Source organism: Sodiomyces alkalinus, assembly GCF_003711515.1.
Source record: "Sodiomyces alkalinus F11 unplaced genomic scaffold SODALscaffold_2, whole genome shotgun sequence".
NCBI lineage: Eukaryota > Fungi > Ascomycota > Sordariomycetes > Glomerellales > Plectosphaerellaceae > Sodiomyces > Sodiomyces alkalinus.
The window spans coordinates 3,278,086-3,299,566 of record NW_021167080.1 but is presented as its reverse complement, the minus strand read 5'-3'; the positions used below and the strand labels follow the sequence as shown (position 1 = coordinate 3,299,566).

Sequence of the window (21,481 nt, the reverse complement as noted above, 5' to 3'; positions counted from 1 at the left end):
GCTTCCTTACAAAGGTCTATAGGGGTTAGTCCTATATACGCGTGCAGGAGAGTAATCTAAGCCCGTGGATTATTTACGGTATCGTCCTATAGCTAGACGAGGAGGCTATATAATATAGTGTAGACGGCCCCTTTAATATAGGAGTATACCTTATTAAACTTCTTTTACTACACGTTATAGTCTGCCTTTTCCTCGCGGTATATATACCGATCTTATAGGTAGCGCGTACGCCCCTTTTTAGACAGGTCGTTAATAGATATAAGCGTCCTAGTCGTTAATTCTTTTATTACGGCCGTAGCCTTCCGGCGAGCGGCCGTCTTCCTCTTACCGATAGCCGTGGCCGCCGTGGCACCGGTTATAGTAGCCGTGGCGGCGTCCGTGGCGTCTATAGCCTTATCGCCCTTTAGCGTGATAGTAGAAGACGGAGTAGCCGTAACGGTGGTAGCTATAGCCTCCTCCGCGTTAGGGTCTATAGTAAGAGCCTTATATTTACGGATATTAGGCGGCGTAGGTATAAGGAGGAGATAGGCGTTAGCCTCCTTATTGCTTAGCTTTAGATTTAGGTAGTTATCCTAGTAGGAGGCTAATTTACCGCGTACAGCGCGCTCCTAAACTACCTAATCCCTCTAGTTAACGAGGGTAATAACGGCCGCCTTCTATTTAGCGTTAGATACGTTAGAAGATATCTTTACTAGTTTATCGGTTAGTTAATTTATAGGTAGGTTAATTAATCTCTTAATGACTCTAATCAGGTTAATAGTAGTTATTTAAGAGTGCTTATATAGACGTGATTACTTCTTTATAGTAGAATAGAGGTAGCCTTATTAATATCTATTGTTTAGGCATTATAAACCGGGCTTATAACTATCGCACGTTAAATAGGCACTTAAATAATTAACTAAGTAGAGTAGAAATCTCGTGTATATATATTATATTAAGTTATATCTAGGAGAGTCTTTTACGCCCTTAATTAGGGTAGTAAAGACTCTATTATAGGTACTATATCATTTAGATCCTATCTGGTCTTTTCCGGTATCCGCCCCTATTATATCCTGATACCCGAGGTCCTCGATATCCGAAGCCCTTAGTTATAGCGTGGATCCCTCCTAAATCCCCTATAGACCACATTATAGTCCGTGCGCCTATGCGATAGGAGAGGCCACCGCTATTACTACGGACACTTTACGGTTTACTACTACGAGGTTTAAACCGTTTCCTACGCCTCTAATATCCCCGGAAGATCCCGTGCGCGCGTTCCTTATAGCGTTAGCGGTGGTTAGGGAAATTAAGGTAGAAGAACACGATAACCACTAATAGATAGCTATAAATACCCCTAGGGGGTGCGTCTCGGTTATCGTAAGAACTATTATAAGTCTATATAAGACCGAGAAGGTCTATAATACACCCTAGATTCTACCGGGAATACTAGGGCGTACCACGGGCATACTATAGCTTACGCTATAGCACCCACGGGGTATACTATAGGTATCTTTAGGGTATACTATAGCTTCCCCAGGGTATAATTAGTAAATACCGGGGAATCCTCCGGGTTCCTATACGTAGAAGCCGAGGATTCTACGGGGTTTCCCCGTGGATACTTAAGTCCTGGGGCGCGCGCCCCCTTAGCTTAGAGAAGATACCTTTATTACGCCCTATTTTCTATACCTAAAGGTTACCCCTCGAGAAAAGCCTGGCTTATAGGTCCTAGAGTACTAGCTGGCTAGGGGCTATACCGGATAGGTATATTAAATAATAGTAACTAAGCTTACGGGTAAGGTTCGCGTACCGCCGCCCGGCGTAGACTATATATACTAAGACTATATAGGTATATAGTTTACTAGCGAATACTAGTATACCCAGCGTATCCGCCCTTAACGGCGCGGACTTCGTGTGCTAAGACTAAATAGACACGAGGCGCGCTAGGCGAAGACGCCTCCCCTTTACTAGGTCTAGGCGTGGAGTAGTAAAGGGAACTACTATCCTCTAATCGTATACCGTGGATTATTACCTGCCTTTATAATAACTATTAGCCGTGGAATCTAAGTTTTAACACCGCGATAACCTTCCTAATAATTACTAGTCGGCGTAGGCGACTATACTAACCTACTCTAACGCTAACTATTTATAACGATCGCTAAAGGGCGTAGGATAGTAATTATACTATCCTATATACTAGCGTCCTCTATAGGACTAGAGCCCCGATAAAGACTACGGGGCGTATTAACCTCCCCCCCCTAAATCGCCTCCCCTTTAATACGTCTAGACGTGGAGTACTAAGGAATTTACGATCGCCGAATATGCAGAAATAGCGAATATACTAACCTATATACTAGCACCCACTATAAATCCCTAGCTCTAATATAATGTTAATCTCCCTAATAATCGCTAGTCGGGCGTAGGATGGCGACTATACTAGCCTGTACCGACGATAACTGTCTTAATAATCGCTAAGGGCGTAGGATAGCGACTACTATCCTATATACTAGTATCCTCCGTAGAACCCGAGCTCCGGTAAAAGAACCATAGGGCGTATTAACCTCCCCCCCCTCCTTTCCCCCCGGGTCCGAAGCTCCCCCCCCCCCCCCCTTTTTTTTCCTTTTTTCCCGCGGAGTATAAGGGGAGCTAGCCTCCCCTTACCGTAAGTTTCCTTTTACTCGTACTTCGCGGAGAATATTTCCTCCTAGCGCGGCTTACCTTTATCCGACCGGCTTAACGTGCCGACAATATCCGAGGCTAGCGGTGTAGTAACCCTAAAAGGAAAAGCGTGGAATTAGTATCCGTGCCTAAGGCCACGTATCCTAAGGCTTAGGGGGTATACCCTGGCCTCCGCCGTATCGTCCGAGAAATAACTAATTATAAGCTATAGATTTATCGTGGAACTACTCGGCTTATCCTCCCTATTAGAGGGAGGGCTTCCCCTTATTCCACTAGCCTTTAACGGATTTACCCGAGGTCCCTCGGCTTATCCTCCCTGCTAGAGGAAGGGCTTCCCTATAGCAGACTCGCCTTTAACCGTGACCGATAAGTTTACTAAGACTACCCTTATCTACGGGCTATAGCACGTATACCGCCGTGTCTATTATTTCCGATTAAGACCCTATCTTAGACTTTGGAACGACGCCGTGGAAGGCCATGGCTTCCCGGACCGCTAGACGGCTAGACGGCCGGTTAAAGCGGAAGAACTAGACGGCAGAGATCTCTATTAGTATATCCCTCGCCGAGACCTAGAGGTTCTATGGATAAGGACTATCGTTTAGCCGTAGTTGAATTACCGACGCCTTATAGCGTAACCCAGAGGCACGCCAGCGACAAATATTGTGGTCTACTGTCTCCCCTTAGCGTATCTCCGTCGTTTTATAACGTATACTCCTTTTCTTTCCCTTTTTTCCTTTTCCTTTCTTTCCTTCCTATCGTAAATACTATCGCCGCCTACGGTTATTAAGTAATTACTGTACGGCGCTACCGGTTATTATCCCCCGCTAGAGGACGCCCGCGGGATATAAGGCTTATATCGCCCGGGGTAGATACTGAGGGATATTAGATTATAGCTAAGCGGATATTAGAAGAAGCTATAGAGGCTAAGCGACGCCTTTAAGGAGAGATAAAAGACCTTAGTTAATCTAAGGATAGCCTTAAAGAAGACGGAGGTTCTAAGGGTGCTATAGCCGGGTAATATTAAAGAACCACGAGTAATAAAGAACCGCGAGACGTTAAAGAGCTAGTAGGCACGCGGCGGAACCAGAAGACTAAAGTGTTACGAGGCACGCCGGTAACGCGCTATAAGACGAACGTTATCGCCGCCCTAGGTAATAACCAGGAACGCTAGGGAACCCTAGGTAACGCTAGGGAACGGTAAGAATACAAGGACTATAACCTATATATACCTTCTATAGCCGCCGTAATAACCACGGTTACCACGGCGCTCCACGGGGTACTAGAAGAAAAATAAAATCGTACTATAATAACCGAGTTCTGTTTCTTCCCACTTACCACCACACTACGAGCGTTTATATCGCTAGCGTGGTTAACTATCAGTTCCCTAAGTATTCACTATCGTCCCCTAATCATTATTTCGTCGTTTTCTAATATATACCTATACTCCTTACTTCTTAATTATAGCTTACTATCTCTCCCTAACGGGCTATTGATCTTATACTAAGCTCGCTAAAACGCTATACTAATAAACTACCCCCTTATATCGTGGTTTACTATCCCCCCTATCGTATCTTCGTTAAACCGTGCCGTCGTAGGGTATATACTAGTAATCCCTATACTATAAACGTACTTTACCGTTAAAGCCCTATTATCTTACTAGCTATTTAAGGATATAGACTATAAAGACACGTTTAATAAAGCTTTCCGGAACCCTAAACGGCCCGGCTTAGGGTTTACTAAGGACGGCTATTTCCGGGTAGTAATACTATACGGGAGTAAAGAACGGCTTAAGAGCGAGCTATCGATACTAGGTATTAGGTTCGTAGTATAGAAAGAGACTTATAAGATAAGGATTACTAAGTTTTACCGAGAGGCGGAGGTATACGACTATAACTATCCCGTGGACTAAGATCTTAACCGTATAGTTTTTATCCCCGAGGAGTACCCCTTGGTTTACTAAGCTATCTCCGAGGCCGAGGCTTATAATATCGTAAGCTAAATTCCCTAGCTAGAATTCTTATTAGACGTGAACCCTATTACCGTATCGTGGAACCGTCTAAATATTTTATTTAGGTAATATATTATAGCTCGGGATTCGGACGCGCCTTATAATTATACGGGTAAGTACGTTAAGACGCCGTAGATACACCGCACTAACGCCGACTCCCCCGCTATAGCCTCTAGTCAGCGAACGGCCGCGTTTATCGACCTCGAGGCGGAGGTAAACGCCGTGAATACCGTAGCTAGGCCGGCGTCCGCTAATATTCCCTAGGTTAAGACCTCGAAGAAGTTGGCAACGTCGATGGTTCCAGGGATAAGAGGATATTACTAAGGATGACTAGGTCGTTATTATTATCCGCTGGCGTGGCTATACGGTGGCCCTCCCCGTTCCTACGGCTAGGTTTATACTTACCACGCTCTAAGACGGAGCCGCTAGGAATATTATATAGAACGCCGCGGATCTCCTACTACTATTAACGATATAGCGTATAAGTCGTATAGTAGCCGTCGCCCTCTTTATAGCCGACGGATAACTCACTAATATATATAGGGAAGTACTAGTAAATATACTAGCCACCGACCGGGAAAAGGCTATCTCTATCGTCCGATACTATATAGCTTTATAAGCTACGTAGGTCGACCGTTCGGCCGCTAACCTAAAGGATACGTATATCGGCGACCACGCCGAGGTTAAGGCTCGCGCCACGGAGTTTACTATAGACGAAGCGGCCCTAGCTATAAATACGCCGCTAGACTAATAGGGTATCCTGATAGTTAGGGCGTAGCCCGCTAACGACGATAACGAAATCACTATACTAAAGTGATTATATAGTTAGGTGGTATAGGTACTAGGACCGAGGACTCTATACTAGGAAACGCGGTAAGGTATAATAGGGAGATAGTACTAAACGTCTCCTTCTTCCCTCTATCTACTTATTTACTTACCTAGGGATTTTACTAAGGAATACGGTAGGAAGGAAGGCCGCGGCGTCGGCTTAATTTTATTTTCTTTTTTCTCTCTCTCTCTCGCTTAGCTAGGTAATAGATAGCCACGGTAGCGGTCGCTATTAGGGCACAGCCGCGTAACTATATTTTCTTTTTATTCTCCTTAATTAGACCGCGGTTTACTAGTATAACCGTAAAGCGCCTTAAGTAAGGCTATTATAGTTACCGGGGAAAGCCCGTGGGATATAGGGCTTTATCGCCCGGGGTATATAATACGCCCTAGATTCTACTAGGAATACTAAGGCGTACTACGGGCATACCACGGGCGTACTATAGCTTACGCTATAGCACCCACGGGGTATACTATAGGTACTTTTAGGGTATACTATAGCTTCCCCAGGGTATAATTAGTGAATACCGGGGAATCCTCCGGGTTCCTATACGTAGAAGCCGAGGATTCCACGGGGTTTCCCCGTAGATACTTAAGTCCCGGGGCGCGCGCCCCCTTAGCTTAGAGAAGATATCTTTATTACACCCTATTTTCTATACCTAAAGGTCACCCCTCGAGAAAAACCTGGCTTATAGGTCCTAGAGTACTAGCTGGCCAGGGGATATACCGGATAGGCATATTAGTCTAGAACGATAACGCCTAAAAGGCGTTCTTTAATACTAGAAGGACTTATAACCCTATACGTAGGAGGAAGTAAGTTATTAACGACGGCGATATCGGTGCTATAGATTCTACTCCCTTTAATACCTCCTAGCCGCTATCGCGCGTAACCCGCGAGGATCTCCTACCTCTATTAAAGCACCACCGCGATATACGCCTCTACCTGTTATATGAGCGGTATTTATAGGCTAAGGGGGAATACCTTAAAGGGCACCGATAGATAGGCTACTAGCAGGAGGTGGGTAGTAATTAGGCTAATAAGTAATAAGTCCTCGCCTATAGATAGGTATACACCTATAAATTTAATAAGGAGGGCACCCTCCTTAAGTATAAGGCACGCCTTATAGTCTAAGGAGATTAATAAAAACGGTTAAAGACTAAAGATACCTACGCTATAACGCTAGCCTCGCGGTCTTTCCGTATATTAATAGCGATCGCCGCCCGATTTAACCTAGAGATAAGGTAGTTTAACGCTATTAACGCGTTCGTTAGCGCTAGCCTTAAGGAACAGGTGTTTATAAAGATACCGTAAGGCTATAAAGTGATAGGTAAGGTATTACTACTACGGAAAGCCCTTTTCGGCTTAAGGGTATTGCTACTACTATAGTAATAGAAATTTAGCAGTATATTATAGAGGATAGGATTTACGGCTATACCTAATAACCCCTATATTATAATCCGTAACGGTTTAATCCTATTCTTCTATATCGACGATATCGGACTTATATATTATAGAGACTGTAAGACTAACGCCGATGACCTTGAGGCCGCCCTTAAGCGAAGCTATAGGTTATTAGGAGGCGAAGAAATCTATTAGTTCCTAGGAATTAAGGTCCTAAGGAATAGAGCTACCCGTAGGTTATAGCTATTATAATCCTCCTATATAGAGAAGATCGCGGTTAAATACTACGTAGATATACTCTGCCGAAAACCACTAAAGGTCCTATTATTAACGATAAAGCCGCTAATACCCCGCGATAGCATACGCGCGTTAATTCCCGAGGTCCGGTAATACTAGGGTATAATCGGTTCTATCCTATATACCGCTATTATAATAAGACCCGATATCGCGTTCGCCTATTTAAAGCTTTCCTAATATAACGTTAACCCCTCCTCTAACTACCTTAAAAGGGCTTAATAAGTACTGCTATTCCTATACTATATAAGATACTACTACCTGGAATTTAGCGGGGATAGGCTCTTCCTAATAATAAGCGACGCGTCCTTTAGGGATAATCCAGACCGTAAGAGCTTATAAGAATATACGATAAAGCTTTTCGGCGGCACCGTTAACTAGAAGGCGGGTAAGTAACTAATAGTAACGACGTCGTTAATAGAGTCGGAACTACTTACTCTTACCGAAGTAGCTAAGGAGACGCTATTCGTTAGCCGGATATTAAGGGATTTAGAGCTTCGGTTAGACTAATAGTAATTATGGCTATACTACGATAATTAGCAGACTATTAACCTTATTAATAAGAAGGTATAACGCCTACGGATAAGGCTATAGTATATCGATATATATAACTAGTAGGCGCCCTAGTTAGTATAATAAGGTTTTTTTAAGGTTATATATATTAACACGAAGAAGATAATCGCGGACGGTTTAATAAAGGTATTACCGGAGGCAGGGATTAAAAGACTATAGTAATAGCTTAATCTAACGGATTGAAAGGATCGTATCGAGTAGTCTAAACGGCTACACGAAAAGATTAAACGCGCTAAAGCTATAGCTATAGCGACTATAAAGGCCTCCGAGGATATAGTAGATCCGATAGATATAGATCCGATTAAGTAGATCCGGCTAATCAGGATTAAGGAACTAATTAAGATAGAATTAAATTAAACGGTTAAATAGGGCGGATTTAGATCCTTTTTATAAGGGCGTTTTTCTCTTAACTATTAATTTTACGATAGAAAAGCTAAGAGCGTTTAGTTTAAACTAAAGCCTTTAATTAGTTAGTTAACCTGGGAAGACCCACCTTAACTAAAGGGGTATATCGTATAGGCAGGACTATAACGTAGTCTATAGAAGATTTAGGGGGGATCTACTCCCTAATTAAGGGCTTCGGACCTCGGGTATTAGGATATAATAGGGGCGGATACCGGAAAAGACCGGATAGGATCTAAATAATATAGTACCCATAACAGAGTCTTCACCACCTAAATTAAGGGCATAAGAGACTTATATAGATATAACTTGAAAAAAGACATACACACGAGATTTCTGCTCTACTAAGTTAATTATCCAAGTGCCTTTTAACGTGCGATAAATACCAAAACACACGTTTTCGTTCTTCTGACTTCGTTATCGGCCCTAGCTAGAAGCTTTAGTTAATAATCCGTGATAGTAACACGGCAAAGTTCGAGGCGTTCCTCCGCTGTTAATAAGGAGCCTCTAGCTATAAACAGTGGGTTCGCTATCTTAACCTATTTATCGCTCCTAAGGTTCTCGATAACATAGCAGAGCTTGGTTAAATGGCCAGCTGTATGATGAGTCACAGCACGACCAAAGGGCGGCGGCCCGACAACGCGAGGCGTGGGGAGGGATTTCTTGATGTCTGTCTCTCGTCTCACGCCAGATCGATCAACCCTGGCTGCAACCCGCCATCCCCGAATACTAATGACGCGAAGAGTTTGATGAAAAGTGACGCTCCGGCTTGTGCGACGCGGACGGGAATATCCCTCACACTTTGAAATGGGACGCGCGTCTTCGCTTGGCCAAGAACACCTAGACCGCTGCACGGTATACCACGCCCGGCCTGAAAACTCTGACGCCGAGGGCGGTGCTGGGCGCAAGGGGGGGCGGGACCAGGCTGGAGTATTAAATCGTGCTTGGCCCCTTTTTGCGCCCCGGACGCTCACTCCTTCTCTCAAATCGCCATCACAAACCATTGCCCTGAAGCGACTCGTCCACTGATCGAGTCGTTTATTCTCACTTGTACCGTCCAAAACAACCGTCACGCTGGCGTTCACCGCCCTGTCACCGCTCGGGATTATCCTGGCTGCCCGCACTCAGCAGCCGACGAGCTTCGAGCCGCCTTAGGACGTGTCCGAACCCACAAACGAGCACTTGAAAGTGTTGATTGGTACGTCGCAGCATCTCTTGCAGTTCAAGATCGCATGGCTTGTCACAGCCTGGTACTCGGGCGAGCCTGTTACTCGGGCAACCTCGGGCATCATTCGACGCTTTGCTCTCACTGTGGCTCCCTTGTCAAAGGATCCAAAGACCAAACCGGCTGACCAGCTCACCATACCAGTACAGACCTGACTTGTACGACCTACCTACGGATATGACGAAGCTTTTCCACACCCGCCATGTTCACCCACGTACCGATGCGGCTCCGCGCCCTTAGGGCACAGGCTCTGGGTCTGGGCACACCCGTCGACAGGAACATGCCCGAGGCGGCTCTTCGCCGCTTCGCCCAGATGGACGAGGGGCAGGCCATGGCCGAGCTCGGCACCGGCACCTCCCGCAACGGCCTTGCCCAGGCCGAAGCCACGGCCCGCCTCAAGAGCCACGGCCCCAACGTCGTCTCGGCCAAGGCGCCGCCCCCGTGGTGGCTGCTCCTCCTCATGGTCATCCCCAACCCGTTCAACCTTCTCCTGGCTTTCATCGCCGTCATCAGCGTTGCGTCTCCCGAACGTAGCTGGGAGACCTTGGGCGTCCTCATGGCTATGATCGCCATCTCGTCAGGGGTGCGCTTCTGGCAGGAATACCGAAGCCTCGTGTCCGTTGTCAAGCTGCAGAACTCGATCACCACCAACGCCAGGGTGCGCCGGCGGCCCGGCCAGGGAGCTGAAAAGCCCGGGTCCGGGTCTGAGCCCGAGTCGGTCGAGCTGTCTGTCCACGAGAAGGAGGTGGTGCCTGGGGACATCCTGCTCCTGTCCCCTGGCGATGCCGTGGCCGCAGACTGCATGATCCTCGAGGCCAACTACCTCCGTGTCAGCCAGTCAAGCCTTACCGGCGAGAGCATGCCTGTGACCAAGGCGCCGGGGGCACACGCGGCCGAGACCAAGAACTGCGAAACGGCCTTTGACCTGAAGAACGTGGCTTTTATGGGCACCAGCGTCGTCTCGGGCAGTGCGATTGCCCTGGTGCTGCGGACGGGCGACGATAGCGTCATCGCGTCCATCATGCGGCAGCTGTCGAAGAAGCGGGAGCCCAACGCCTTCCAGCGCGGCATCCGCAACGTCACCTATATGCTCATCGGGTTCATGCTGGTGATGGTGCCCATTGTGAGTGCCCCTGTAGATCACTCGACGTGCATCAAGGACTGCCGTCAACTAACAAGGGACAGGTTCTCGGCATCTCCGGCCACGTGACCGGCGACTGGGCCCAAGCTGCACTCTTCTCCGTCAGTGTAGCCGTCGGCCTGGTGCCCGAGATGCTGCCCGCCATCGTCAACACAAACCTCGCGCGCGGCGCCCACCTCCTCTCCAGCAAGAAGGCCATCGTCAAGCGGCTCGACGCCATCCAGAACCTGGGCGCGATGACCGTGCTCTGCAGCGATAAGACCGGCACGCTGACCAAGGACGAGGTGCGCATGGACGCCTTCGTCGACTGCGCCGGCCTGAGCAACTCGGGCGTCTTTCAGCTGGCCTACATCAACGCTGCCGCCCAGGGGCCCCAGGGCAATGCCATGGACGCCGCCATTGTCCGGCACAACGAGACGCCTGGCGAGTCGATCACCGTCCCGTACCACGAGTACGTCGCCGTCCTTCCCTTCACCTTTGAGAGGCGCCGCTCCAGCTGCGTGGTCCGCGGCTACACGCACCAGCAGATGCTCATCTGCAAGGGCGCCTTCGAAGAGGTCCTTGCCCTCTGCAGCCGCGTACGCCGGGGCCCCAAGGAGGAAGCTCTCGACGGCGCGACCCGTCAAGCAATGGCCTCCCAGGCCGACAAGCTCGCCGCCGGTGGCTACCGTGTTCTCCTCGTGGCCACCAAGAAGATCCCCAAGCTGCCGGCCGTCGTCGCCGCGGGAGACCAGGACGCCATGGAGGACGCCCTCCAAGAGCTTGAAGCCTCCATGACCCTCGAGGGTCTGCTCACCTTCCTGGACCCCGTCAAGGACGACGCCGCCGAGTCAGTCGAGCGCCTGCGAAGCGCCGGCGTCGAGGTCAAGGTTCTCACGGGCGACAACCTCGCCGTGGCCGTCAACATTTGTCAGGCCATCGGCATCGCCGCGGACAGCCCCAACTCGGACGACGTGCAGGCCATCACGGGCCCCGACCTGGCAGCCCTCGACGGCGATGTCGACGCCTTCGACGCCGCCGTCCGAACCTGCCGCGTCTTCGCCAAGCTGACGCCCTCGCAGAAGGGCCAGGTCGTCCGCCGGCTGCGCGCCCATGGCCACTGCGTCGGGATGCTCGGTGACGGCGTCAACGACTGCGTCGCCCTCCGCGCCGCCGACGTTGGCATCTCCGTCGACAGCAGCGCCCGCGCCGCCAAGGACGTCGCCGACGTGATTCTCACGGAAAAGGGCCTCGGCATCGTCGCCGACGGCGTCCGCACCGGCCGCGTCACCTACGGTAACTCGATCAAGTACATAAAGATGGTGGCGTCTGCCAACTTCGGCAACGTCTTCAGCATCCTCATCGCCAGCGCCTGGCTGCCCTTCACGCCCATGAGCCCTATCCAGCTGCTGGTGCAGAACCTGCTGTACGACGTCTCCCAGATCGCCATCCCCTGGGACCGCGTCGACGACGAGGACCTCGCCCTGCCGCGCCGCTGGGCGTCCCGAGACCTGCTGCGCTTCATTCTCGTGCTGGGCCCGACGTCGTCGGTCATCGACATTGCCACCTTCTGCTCTGGCTGGTTCTATTATGGAGTGCGCTCCGCGGAGGATCCTCAAGCGGTTGCTCTGTTCCAGACGCATTGGTTCCTGCAAGGGCTGCTCACCCAGACGCTCATCGTGCACATGCTGCGAACGGCCAAGATCCCCGTCGTCCAGAGCCGCGCTGCGCCTTGCCTTGTCTTCGCGACTTGCGCCATAATACTCATCGGCTTCTGCATCCCCTATATCCCTCCCTTCAGGGATGTCCTCAACATGACCCGCCCTGCTGACTCCTTTGTCGGCATCCTGGCCGCCTTGTTGGCCGCGTACTGTCTCGAGGTGCAGCTCGTCAAGATGCTGTACGTGCGCATCTTCAAGGCTTGGCTGTAGGCGGTTTGGTGGGAGTCGGTCGAACCCCCAACCCTCGCCTCATGGAAATCGGATACAATCTTGTGAGGGCTGGGGCTCTGGTCGGCTGACTCGGTCCCCTTGAGCCTGAGTAGGTGTGCATTTGAGTATCCCGCTCACATCAGTGAGGCCACAGAAAACTCTGGCACTCGAGTGCAGGTGGCATTGGGATCTCTGGACGCACAAGTATAATGCGCACGTTGGGCTGGAAAGGAGACGGAATCCCGGGGCTTTGGTTGTGGAGGGATATGTCTAGGTCGTTCGGGATCTCAGCCGTCCGACGATGCTGAGGGCTCGGGCTGGTGGATGGCCTGCGACGGACACTCAACCTCTGTTCAGTATGCACGCCCTGGCAACTTTTGGGCAGATGATCCGTCTTTTGGCCGGTTCTCATGGCCAAGACGTTGGGCTCTTCATGGTTACTGTACTTGGGTGTAGAACGGAGCAGGCCGAAAACTGGAGGTAGCTTTGCATTGTGATGCCCTGGGTTGATCGTGCCTCATCTTCCCCAGGGCGTTCCATCCCCGTTAGAAAAGCAAAGTCTTGTCTCCATTCATGATCCCTGTCTGTCCATGTAAGGGCTGTACTTCCCCAGTTGATGTGGATATCACTACGGCGGCGCCAGATCCCGGTGGTGATCGATGCACAGTTGGCGGCTGGCGGAGGTCCCGAGTGTAACGCTAAGAGGGCCCCCTAGAGGAAACTGTAGGTACTCCAGAGATGGACGCAGCTGTAAGCAACTCGAGCGGCCAGGGAACCAAGCGAAAACATGGGGAGGACCAAGCTAAAGCTATATCTTCCGGTTTTATATCCCACTTTTGGACCTAGTATAATTATGCGTCGTCGTGTGTGCTCAGTTCCCACAGTATCCCAAACGTACAGTACTCCGCCCGGCTATCTTCGAGTTCAACGATGAACCTCTTGTACTTTTCTTTGGCTTGGGCTCTACTGGGATTGGCAAGCAGCAATTCCCTCGCTGTTAAGCATGCTGCCAGGCTGAGACTCACCTCCAAAAGGCTTCCGAGGTGATCTGCCGGGCTAGCTGGCCTGCCAATCCGCTGTCGTTGGGACCGACCGAGACGCAATGCGACTTCTGCGCCGCTGGCGGGGAATGCGCTTGCGGACACACTGCAGACGGCCTGCCGCCTCGGATCAAGAGGTACGAATAAGGCCTTAGGCTTCGGGCGGTTGGCCGTGACCCCGGTGGCATGGTATATAAGAAGGATGATGGATTTATCGGGATAGTGTTAGGCGAGATCTATCCCTATAGGACCTACACCGACGCAAACTGGACGTTTAACTTATCCCGAACGGATTTTCAAGATAGCGCGGCCGTTTACCAGATTCGTCTTAAGGAGGCGGGGAACTGCTTCAGAAATCTTGTCGCTGCCGAGGAACCTATAGCACGGCTTATTCTAAAAAGGCGCGGCGGCCGCTAGGTGATAGCGGTCGAGGCCGAGCGGGATATTATGGATAGTAGTCAGATCAGTGTTATCTCTGTGCCGTGGACGAGGGTGGACGAGGGACCTATCGCATAAACCAGAGGTCTGAGCATCAGGAGGCACGGCTCACGGCCTCGAGGCGGGAGCCGAGGCTTCTAACGACAAGGTAATTAAGGGGGCACAATAGCGTTGCTGAAGACTCGGCAAGGGGGTCAGAAGGACGTTCGAAGATGCAATCATGTTCATAATTCAGCCAGGCACGCAGCGACAAATTGCAGCATGTCGAGCGATCGGACAACATACTCGTCCGACCTGGCCTGTGAACGTCATGTCAGTACGGGCTTGTAGTGGGCAGCTCGGCGAGAGGGCGTGGAGGTGGAGTGGGTGATGCGCTATGCCCGTAGACGAACGAGTCGGGCCGGAGGAACCGTCGGTCGTTCCATAGATGGGATTTGACCTAGGGATAAAGGTCGTAGGCATCGAGCAGAAGCGGTGGAAGGTATAGGACGCTCGAAGGGCATCCGCTGTAGACCATAGAATACGGCTAGCCTGCATCCCCGTGTGCCGGACCACTTAATCCTGGTCCTCATGCAGAATACTTTAACAAAAAAGGCTGGCAACTGCGGTATAGCATAAGCAGAGTGGTCCGGTGAGCGTGGAAGGAATAGTAGGGATACTTGAAGCTTCTTAGCCCGAGCGCAAGGTCACATGACCCGTCCAACGGGTAAATGGATATTCCGACTCCGGTAAGGTGAGGGTCAGGCGCTATACCTGATAGCAAGCTGTCGATCCAATTGGCAGGCCACACATGACGTAGTAGAATTTCGAGGAATCACAAACCGGCCTTCGTGCCAGCAACACACGAATTCTAGTTGCGTTCCTAGCGCGCCTCGTTTCCTTCTCTCGTCGCTCGTTTCGATTGAAGTACTGTACTTATTTATTTCAGCACCGGTTTCATCTTCTCACTCCCGAGGTCTGCTGTCGTCCATCATCTGTTTGGACTGAACGCGAATTTCGCCAAGCCATCTTCAACGCGCTCAATCACCTGGAGGCACGAATCACACGATCGAAATGGCGGTCCAGGAAAGGATAGCGAAGTGTTCTTCGACTGGTATCAGGATACTCTCGTACATATTCTTTCGATGGGTTGCAGGTCCTGTGCGTTACAAGCTCCCTCCCTTTTCACCCGGACTGGGCTCAACCAGAATCCCAAGCTGACCTGACTGACGACTGACCGGCCACCAGCCTGCTTTAAGCCTGACCATATACACTCTATTCGCCTTATATGTACCCTCCTTTATTTCTGCGTATCTCAAGGGTCCATCTTATGAAGTCATCAGCGATGAGATCGATGTCAAGGTCACGCAGACGACTCTCACCGAAGAGGTGCAGTCTACAGAACCAACTGCCACAGGGTCTGAGACGGAGAGACCTGCCGTCGTGGAGTCCGAAGTTGAAGTGGACGAGACTATAGTTATGCGCGAGAAGCCCACGAGACCGTGGAGTACGCTGCTCACCGGCTCACCGGACCGTAGACGCCCTCTTTTGTCGCTGCTGACCTTCCTCATCAACCTTGCGCTGGTCGCCATGGTCACGGACGTCTTATTCCGGGCCAGATACTTCTACCCAAACGATGATTTGTCGTTTGTGCGGTTAGGATACGTCTCCCCCACCGAAGCGAGCTTTGTTGTCCGGGAACCAGATCAGGCCAGATTGCCGGTTACGCTGGAACTGCACACCAAGGACGTTCCTGGAGGCCCCGTGGATACCTCTCTCTGGCTAACCGGGGGTAGCATCAGTTGGACGGACAATTCGACCGACTACACGGCTGTCATCGATGTGCCGTTGAGATACTCTCGGCAACGCATCTACGAATGGAGGACCTCGAACAACCATTCAGGCGAGTTTATCGCGCCGCCTAAGCCCGGTTACGCACCGGAGCACTCTGGTGGGAAGTTTACCTTCCTATCCACGTCTTGCATCCTTCCACGCTTCCCGTACAACCCACTGGACAGCCCGTTGGCCATCCCTGGCCTGCGTCATTTAGCTAGGTTGCTACCTGACCTGCAAGCCCAGTTCATGCTGTTCCTTGGCGACTTCATTTATATCGACGTGCCTCGGCGACTCGGCTTGTCGACTGAGGACTATCGCCAGAAGTACCGACACGTCTATGCCTCTCCGGACTGGGCCCCCGTCGCGCAGAACCTCAGCTGGATCCATGTCCTGGACGATCATGAGATCGCCAACGACTGGTCGGCCAACACCACCGGCGTTTACGAAGCCGCCGTCGACCCCTGGCACCACTACCAGGCTTCGGCGAACCCTCCGCCAGCTATGGCCGCCGGTAGTGCCAACCTGCGGAGGGAAGGGGCCACATACTTCGAGTTTGTCCAGGGACCGGCGAGTTTCTTTCTGCTGGATACCAGGACCCACCGCTCCCACAACGACGAACCCTTCGACAGCCCGGAGAAGACCATGCTCGGTGCGCAGCAGCTGGAAGACTTCCTCGCGTGGCTCCAGCGGCCCGAGCCGAAAGGCGTCAAGTGGAAGATCGTTGCGTCTTCCGTGCCCTTGACGAAGAACTGGCCCGTGAACACGAAAGACACCTGGGGAGGCTTCTTGTTTGAGAGGCAGAAAGTCTTGCAAGCGATGTGGGATGTGGGCGCTCGAGGCGTGGGCGTCGTTGTGGTCTCGGGTGACCGGCACGAGTTCGCGGCCACCAAGTTTCCGCCCCCGAAAGACGGCCGTTGGCCCGAGAGCGCTGCGCCTTACGAGTTTTCGTGCAGCCCTTTGAACCAGTTTTCCTCGCCGATTCCGACATACAGGCAGTACGACGAGGAGGATGTTGGCATCAAGTTGGTTTTCTCCCCCACTCTGTCGTTCTGATCTCGAGACTCCTGGCTAACAGGGATAACAAACAGGTACATTCATTCCGGCAACTCCAAGTTTGGGGCTCTCACCATCGAGAACCACGAGGAGGGCCATCAGAGCACCTTGACCTATCGTCTCTTCATTGACGGCAGAGAAGTTTGGGATACAGTTATCGTCTCCCCGCCCGAGCCGGAGGAGAAGAAGGTGTCTGGTTCGTTCTGGGACAGGATTAAGGGGTTCTGAGGCGGGAACATCGTGGCTTTTTGGGTATATAATTTCATGGGCGAGAATTTCTAATGTGTCTTCTCCTAGGGTAATGGTCAATCGCTTTTCATCTAGCTCCCCGCACGTAACTTTCAAGTCGGTGACAGATGGAACAAGTGAAAAAGAAAAAGAAAAACCGACTCTGATGGCCTCTACAGAATGTAACGCTACGAGTAACTATCGGTTCACGCAGGATGGTGCTTTCGTTGCAGCAGCAATGTTGCCAGACATCCACTCTACGTTGGCACTCGTCGCCGGTCACTGTCGTCGGGCTGGGAGGGAAGTATTTGAGCTTGTTGCATTGTCATCGTTGTATTCCTGGCCTCGAAATGTCCCAGGTCATCCTCGCCAACTAAGGTAGCGGCCATCCCGAGACCTGACGTCTTCCTGCACCATATCCCCCTGCTCATTCCAACCCCCCAAGCCCAGAGTTCCTGAAGAGACTTTGTCGGCCAGGCGGCAAATTCAAAGAGGACTTTGCCATCTGTTTCGAAGGATGGCCAACGGCGACATGTCGCTGGCCCCAAGTTGACGGCAATATAGCCAGGGCATCCTCCGATGTCCCGATGTCGTCGCCGCTGCGTCGCGTCTGCTGCCTGTGCGATTGGCTCTGGCTGTCCGCGCGGCCACCGCCACCGCCGCCGCCGCCTCTTCCGAAGCCGGTTTCGGCGTTATATACAGGTGCTGGGCGATTCGGCGCCCGTATCGGGGTTTCGAAGGCGGCGGCGGCTCGGTTCTCGTACCCTTGGGAATACGGACGGGTGGTGCGAGCGGGCGGTACTACGGTGTCTTCGCTGTCCGAAGCGACGTGATCGGAAGGGGAAGCAAGATGGTCACCGGGCGCAGGATGGGCGACCGTGATTCTGTTGCTATCCGAGGAGCCGGACGGCGAACCCCCCGCCTGGATGGGGCAGTGTATCCGTCCCGGCTGAGGCGCCAATGGAGCTGCTGTCGTCTGATGCGACCGGCCTGCGCCTTGTTCCAGGTCGTGCTGCCCTGTAGGGACGGGCTGGAGGTAGAGGAACCCGCGGCCCAGGGCGAAGAGGAAGACGAGGATGCCCAGGGTGGCGGTGAGACCTGCAGTGACGTCTCTGGGAACAGGCTCTTGGATGCCGTTTGAATAGGCGAGGACGACAGTGATGCATCCGACGACGACGAGGAAGAAGAGAGCGGGGACGACCTTGTTGGTGCAGTCTTTGACGGTTCCATGGAGGGGAGGCATCTCTCATTGATCGGGGTCTGAATTCATACAAATACCGAAAGAAACCCCGGAAAAGGGGGTTGAATTTGACAATAGGTATACAGCGCTATCATGACAGAATCCGGCGTGGCCTGGTGGCCAGGATCAACCGCTATTTAATTAAGTACGACGTGGTATGGATGTCTAGAATCCCATCTAGAACGGCCCGGTCTCTGCTTTCGTCTTCTCCTGGGCTCCTCCAAGTCCGCCTAGACGAGACCCGGAGAATCAAACAACGACTGTTTTGTACAGCATGAAAGGATTAAAAGACAACATAGCCAAGACCCGCTTCACTTCCGGTCAAGGGGAAGCGCTGAAGTGTTCTTCACTCCAACGCTAAGACATGTGCCCATAAAAGGTATATTACAAAACCTGAGGTATTCGCACATGGGCGACGTACCTCAAGATGGATCGCGTCCCTCTCCCCTGGGTCTGGAGCACATCAAAAACCATGGCCAGGAATGGGAGTCGGGTGAAGGAGAAGGCGAGTTGGGCGACGTGCAATGTCCTGGAAGTTGAACGGAGGTGCAGGATGGAATACGCCTCGCCCCGAAACCCGCATATTCCGCGACGGTAGTCGGGTTCGTAGGGTTAAGCCGGGGATGGGGGATATCCGGAAACCGGTAGAAGCAACCATACCAAAAGCGCGGCTGGGGGCTTCAGTATCATCGCTGCCTTCGTCCCAACCTGTCTCGGGCGGCGTCAGTCACTCGCCTGTCGAGGGCTGGTGTGCTTTTCTGCACTCCTCCTTCTCCCTCGTCAGGACCGGCGACCCCCTGCGTCGTCAGGACGAGCTCCCAGGATTTCATTCCCGCGCCCATACCGGGCCATAAATCCGTCGGGACGTACTCGCCGACGTCTTGCCGGAAGCCTTCTCGCTCCCGTCGGTCGGCTTCCACCAGCTTGTCCACGCTCTCCTTAGCCTTGCGCCAGATATGCTGGACCTTGTCCTCCACCCGCCGCCGCCTCTCCACCTCGAGTAGCAAGCTGTCGTAGGCCCCGGCGTAGCGCTCATAGAAGTCCCGGAGCTGATCCATCTCTATCAGCTTGTCCTGGATGTTCTGCCGCTCGTACGCCCACCGCTGCAGGAACTCGGCCTCCGCAGCCACGTAGCTCGCCAGGCGCGCGCCCACGTCCTCCAGCGCCCGGAGCGCTTTGACCGTGCCCAGGTACACCGCCCTGACGCGTGACGTCTGCTCCTCCAGGGCGGCGAAATCGGCCTCCGCGGCGCGCAGGCGTTCGCCGATTTCCCGAACCACGCCGTCCACCTCGGCCGCGTCGCTGACCACCACCGACAGCATATCGGCCCTGTCCTGCGACGTGATCGGTTCCAGGTTGGACATGTGGGTTTCTTGGTCCGCAATGACGCCGGATATGGATACGACATCGCCGCCGTCCCCGGTGCCAGCACCGCCACCGCCGCCGCCGCCCGTAGCGCCCCCGTGTGTTGTTGTCACCTCGGCCGCTCTGCGACGGGCGAGGTCTGCGCCGCCTTCCGTGGTCCGCACGGCCGTGACGCAGAGATCGAAGTGCTGGGTCAAGGATGTGAGGAGTTCGGCCATGCTATGGGAGTGTTCGACGAGGGACATGAAAAGTTCTGGGATGGGGTGGTGCGGAGTCGAGGCGGCGTCGGAGGAAGGGAGGGGCGATGAGACGATGAACTTTTTCAGCACGCGGAGGTCGTCGTCGAAGCGGAGCAGATCACCGTCAAACGATGTCTGGATGGCCTGGGATTGGAACGTCAGAAAAGACAGGGGCTTCAGAGTTGGGAGCCCAGAACGGAAAAAAAAGAAAGAAAGAAAGAAAGGAAAAAGAAACCCCCCCCCCCCCCCCCAAAAAAAAAAAGAAATGGATGGGTGCCTTTACCTGTAATTCACCGAGGCATGTCTTGAGAGCTTCCACCATGTCATACACGCTCCGCTCGTCGACAAAATCCATCAGATTCCTGGGTTCTTCCCCGGCTGGGCGAAAGACCGCCTCGACGTGCGTGTTACGGAGCATTTCCATTGTGGCCTGCAACCTCTCGTTGGCGGTGTCCATGGTTTTGACCACAGAGCCAAAGTCGCGTTTCCCGGCGTCGTAGGTCCGTTTCAACCCGCGGCGGATGCGCATCAGGACACCCATCTGCTTCACCATGGCGCGTCGTACGAACTGGGTTTGGGCACACAGGAGAGCGGCTTGTTCGTGCGACCGCCGAGCCCCCGTCGCCAGGTCGTTGGCGCGGAGCACATGCTGCATGGAGGAGAGGGAGCGCTTCGCTGCGAGGAGGTATTCTACCAGCGTCTCGACCGGTATGCTGTCGGTGGCGGAGGCGGAAGCGGAAGCGGAAGCGTAGGGGGGGTACGGAGGTTGCGACGGTGAGTCTCGGCCTGCTGAGGTCGATGACGCCACGCTACGGCTGCCGGGATGGTGGGGGGAGGACGCCATGTTGAATGGGGAGTCGGACAGGGACGGGATTGGGATTGGGTTCGATTGTGTGATGTTTGTCGAAGGACGGGATGTCGGCGAATTCGATAATTAACTATTGACTATTGACCTGGATGACGCATGATGGCTGACCAGGGGAGTAGGCAGAAGACAGCAAGAAAAGATGTTACATGTTTCAGGAGAGGAGAGGGAAATAGAAACAAGTGTGAAGAGGGATCATTAATCACATTATGGGGTTATGGGGTTGTAACCTTGATCTCGAAATAGTCCGTCAGACGGACAAACGCGGCAACGGGAAAGAGGAACGATGGGTTTGCGATAAGGGAGGTTCCCTTCTTATCTAAAGTAAGGTAAGGCGGGTCCCGAGTACAATGCTGTAATGAAATACCCCGTACCTGTCAGCTTGCGGAGTACGAATACAAGGACACGAACTAATGCTTAATTACCTGATCACAGGTGCACAATTAGGTACCTAGTACCGAATATTGGGAGCAGGCTAAGTAAGGGTACCTTATGAACCTTGGGAAGGTAAGTTACGAATACGTACCCACCTTGTCGTGTGACATATTCGAGACCCAGTCGGGAAACATGTGCCGCCTGGAAGCTGGGCTACTAATTGCATTGTAAGTGATATTGTCTCATACAGCGCATTCCCGCAGTGTCGCCTTTTGACAGAATCTCGTCTTTGAGGGCAACGGGGATGACAATCGTGAATGAGGAGCGGCAACAGGAGGATGAGCTCATCCAAGCCAAGCCCTGATCGACCCCGCCTGAATGGTTC

General features: G+C 52.4%; 5 protein-coding genes across 5 annotated transcripts; 3 read left to right on the top strand and 2 right to left on the bottom strand.

Annotated features, from left to right (window-relative positions):
• The first annotated feature begins 9,290 nt into the window (after positions 1 to 9,290).
• Positions 9,291 to 12,458, top strand: SODALDRAFT_105349 (MG transport ATPase). Its single transcript, XM_028606484.1, has 3 exons — positions 9,291 to 9,360; positions 9,537 to 10,510; positions 10,573 to 12,458. The coding sequence occupies exons 2-3, from the start codon at positions 9,590 to 9,592 to the stop codon at positions 12,436 to 12,438; spliced, it is 2,787 nt and encodes a 928-aa protein (XP_028468617.1). The 5' UTR covers positions 9,291 to 9,360; positions 9,537 to 9,589; the 3' UTR covers positions 12,439 to 12,458.
• A 951-nt stretch (positions 12,459 to 13,409) lies between these two features.
• Positions 13,410 to 14,309, top strand: SODALDRAFT_330540 (hypothetical protein). The gene has a single exon (XM_028611223.1). It carries the CDS (start codon positions 13,665 to 13,667, stop codon positions 13,893 to 13,895), a length of 231 nt encoding a protein of 76 aa, XP_028468616.1. The 5' UTR covers positions 13,410 to 13,664; the 3' UTR covers positions 13,896 to 14,309.
• Positions 14,310 to 14,969: 660 nt separating this feature from the next.
• SODALDRAFT_338447 (alkaline phosphatase family protein) lies at positions 14,970 to 17,012 on the top strand (the record flags this gene model as incomplete). The annotated part of the gene is made up of 4 exons (XM_028612782.1): positions 14,970 to 15,056; positions 15,144 to 15,257; positions 15,291 to 16,753; positions 16,820 to 17,012. 4 exons carry the CDS (start codon positions 14,970 to 14,972, stop codon positions 17,010 to 17,012), a joined length of 1,857 nt encoding a protein of 618 aa, XP_028468615.1.
• Positions 17,013 to 17,257: 245 nt separating this feature from the next.
• SODALDRAFT_105233 (hypothetical protein) lies at positions 17,258 to 18,467 on the bottom strand. Its single transcript, XM_028606483.1, has one exon. It carries the CDS (start codon positions 18,253 to 18,255, stop codon positions 17,440 to 17,442), a length of 816 nt encoding a protein of 271 aa, XP_028468614.1. The 5' UTR covers positions 18,256 to 18,467; the 3' UTR covers positions 17,258 to 17,439.
• Positions 18,468 to 18,938: 471 nt separating this feature from the next.
• Positions 18,939 to 20,700, bottom strand: SODALDRAFT_272385 (kinase activator; the record flags this gene model as incomplete). Its single annotated transcript, XM_028607833.1, has 2 exons — positions 18,939 to 20,000; positions 20,140 to 20,700. 2 exons carry the CDS (start codon positions 20,698 to 20,700, stop codon positions 18,939 to 18,941), a joined length of 1,623 nt encoding a protein of 540 aa, XP_028468613.1.
• Positions 20,701 to 21,481: the final 781 nt, after the last annotated feature.

Excerpts from the sequence above, each read along its gene's own strand:
- SODALDRAFT_105233 (XM_028606483.1), bottom strand. The coding sequence starts at position 18,255 with ATGCCTCCCCTCCATGGAACCGTCAAAGACTGCACCAACAAGGTCGTC.
- SODALDRAFT_105349 (XM_028606484.1), top strand. The coding sequence starts at position 9,590 with ATGTTCACCCACGTACCGATGCGGCTCCGCGCCCTTAGGGCACAGGCT. Across the intron at positions 10,511-10,572 it reads TGCTGGTGATGGTGCCCATT|GTTCTCGGCATCTCCGGCCA; the intron begins GTGAGTGCCCCT and ends AACAAGGGACAG.
- SODALDRAFT_330540 (XM_028611223.1), top strand. The coding sequence starts at position 13,665 with ATGGTATATAAGAAGGATGATGGATTTATCGGGATAGTGTTAGGCGAG.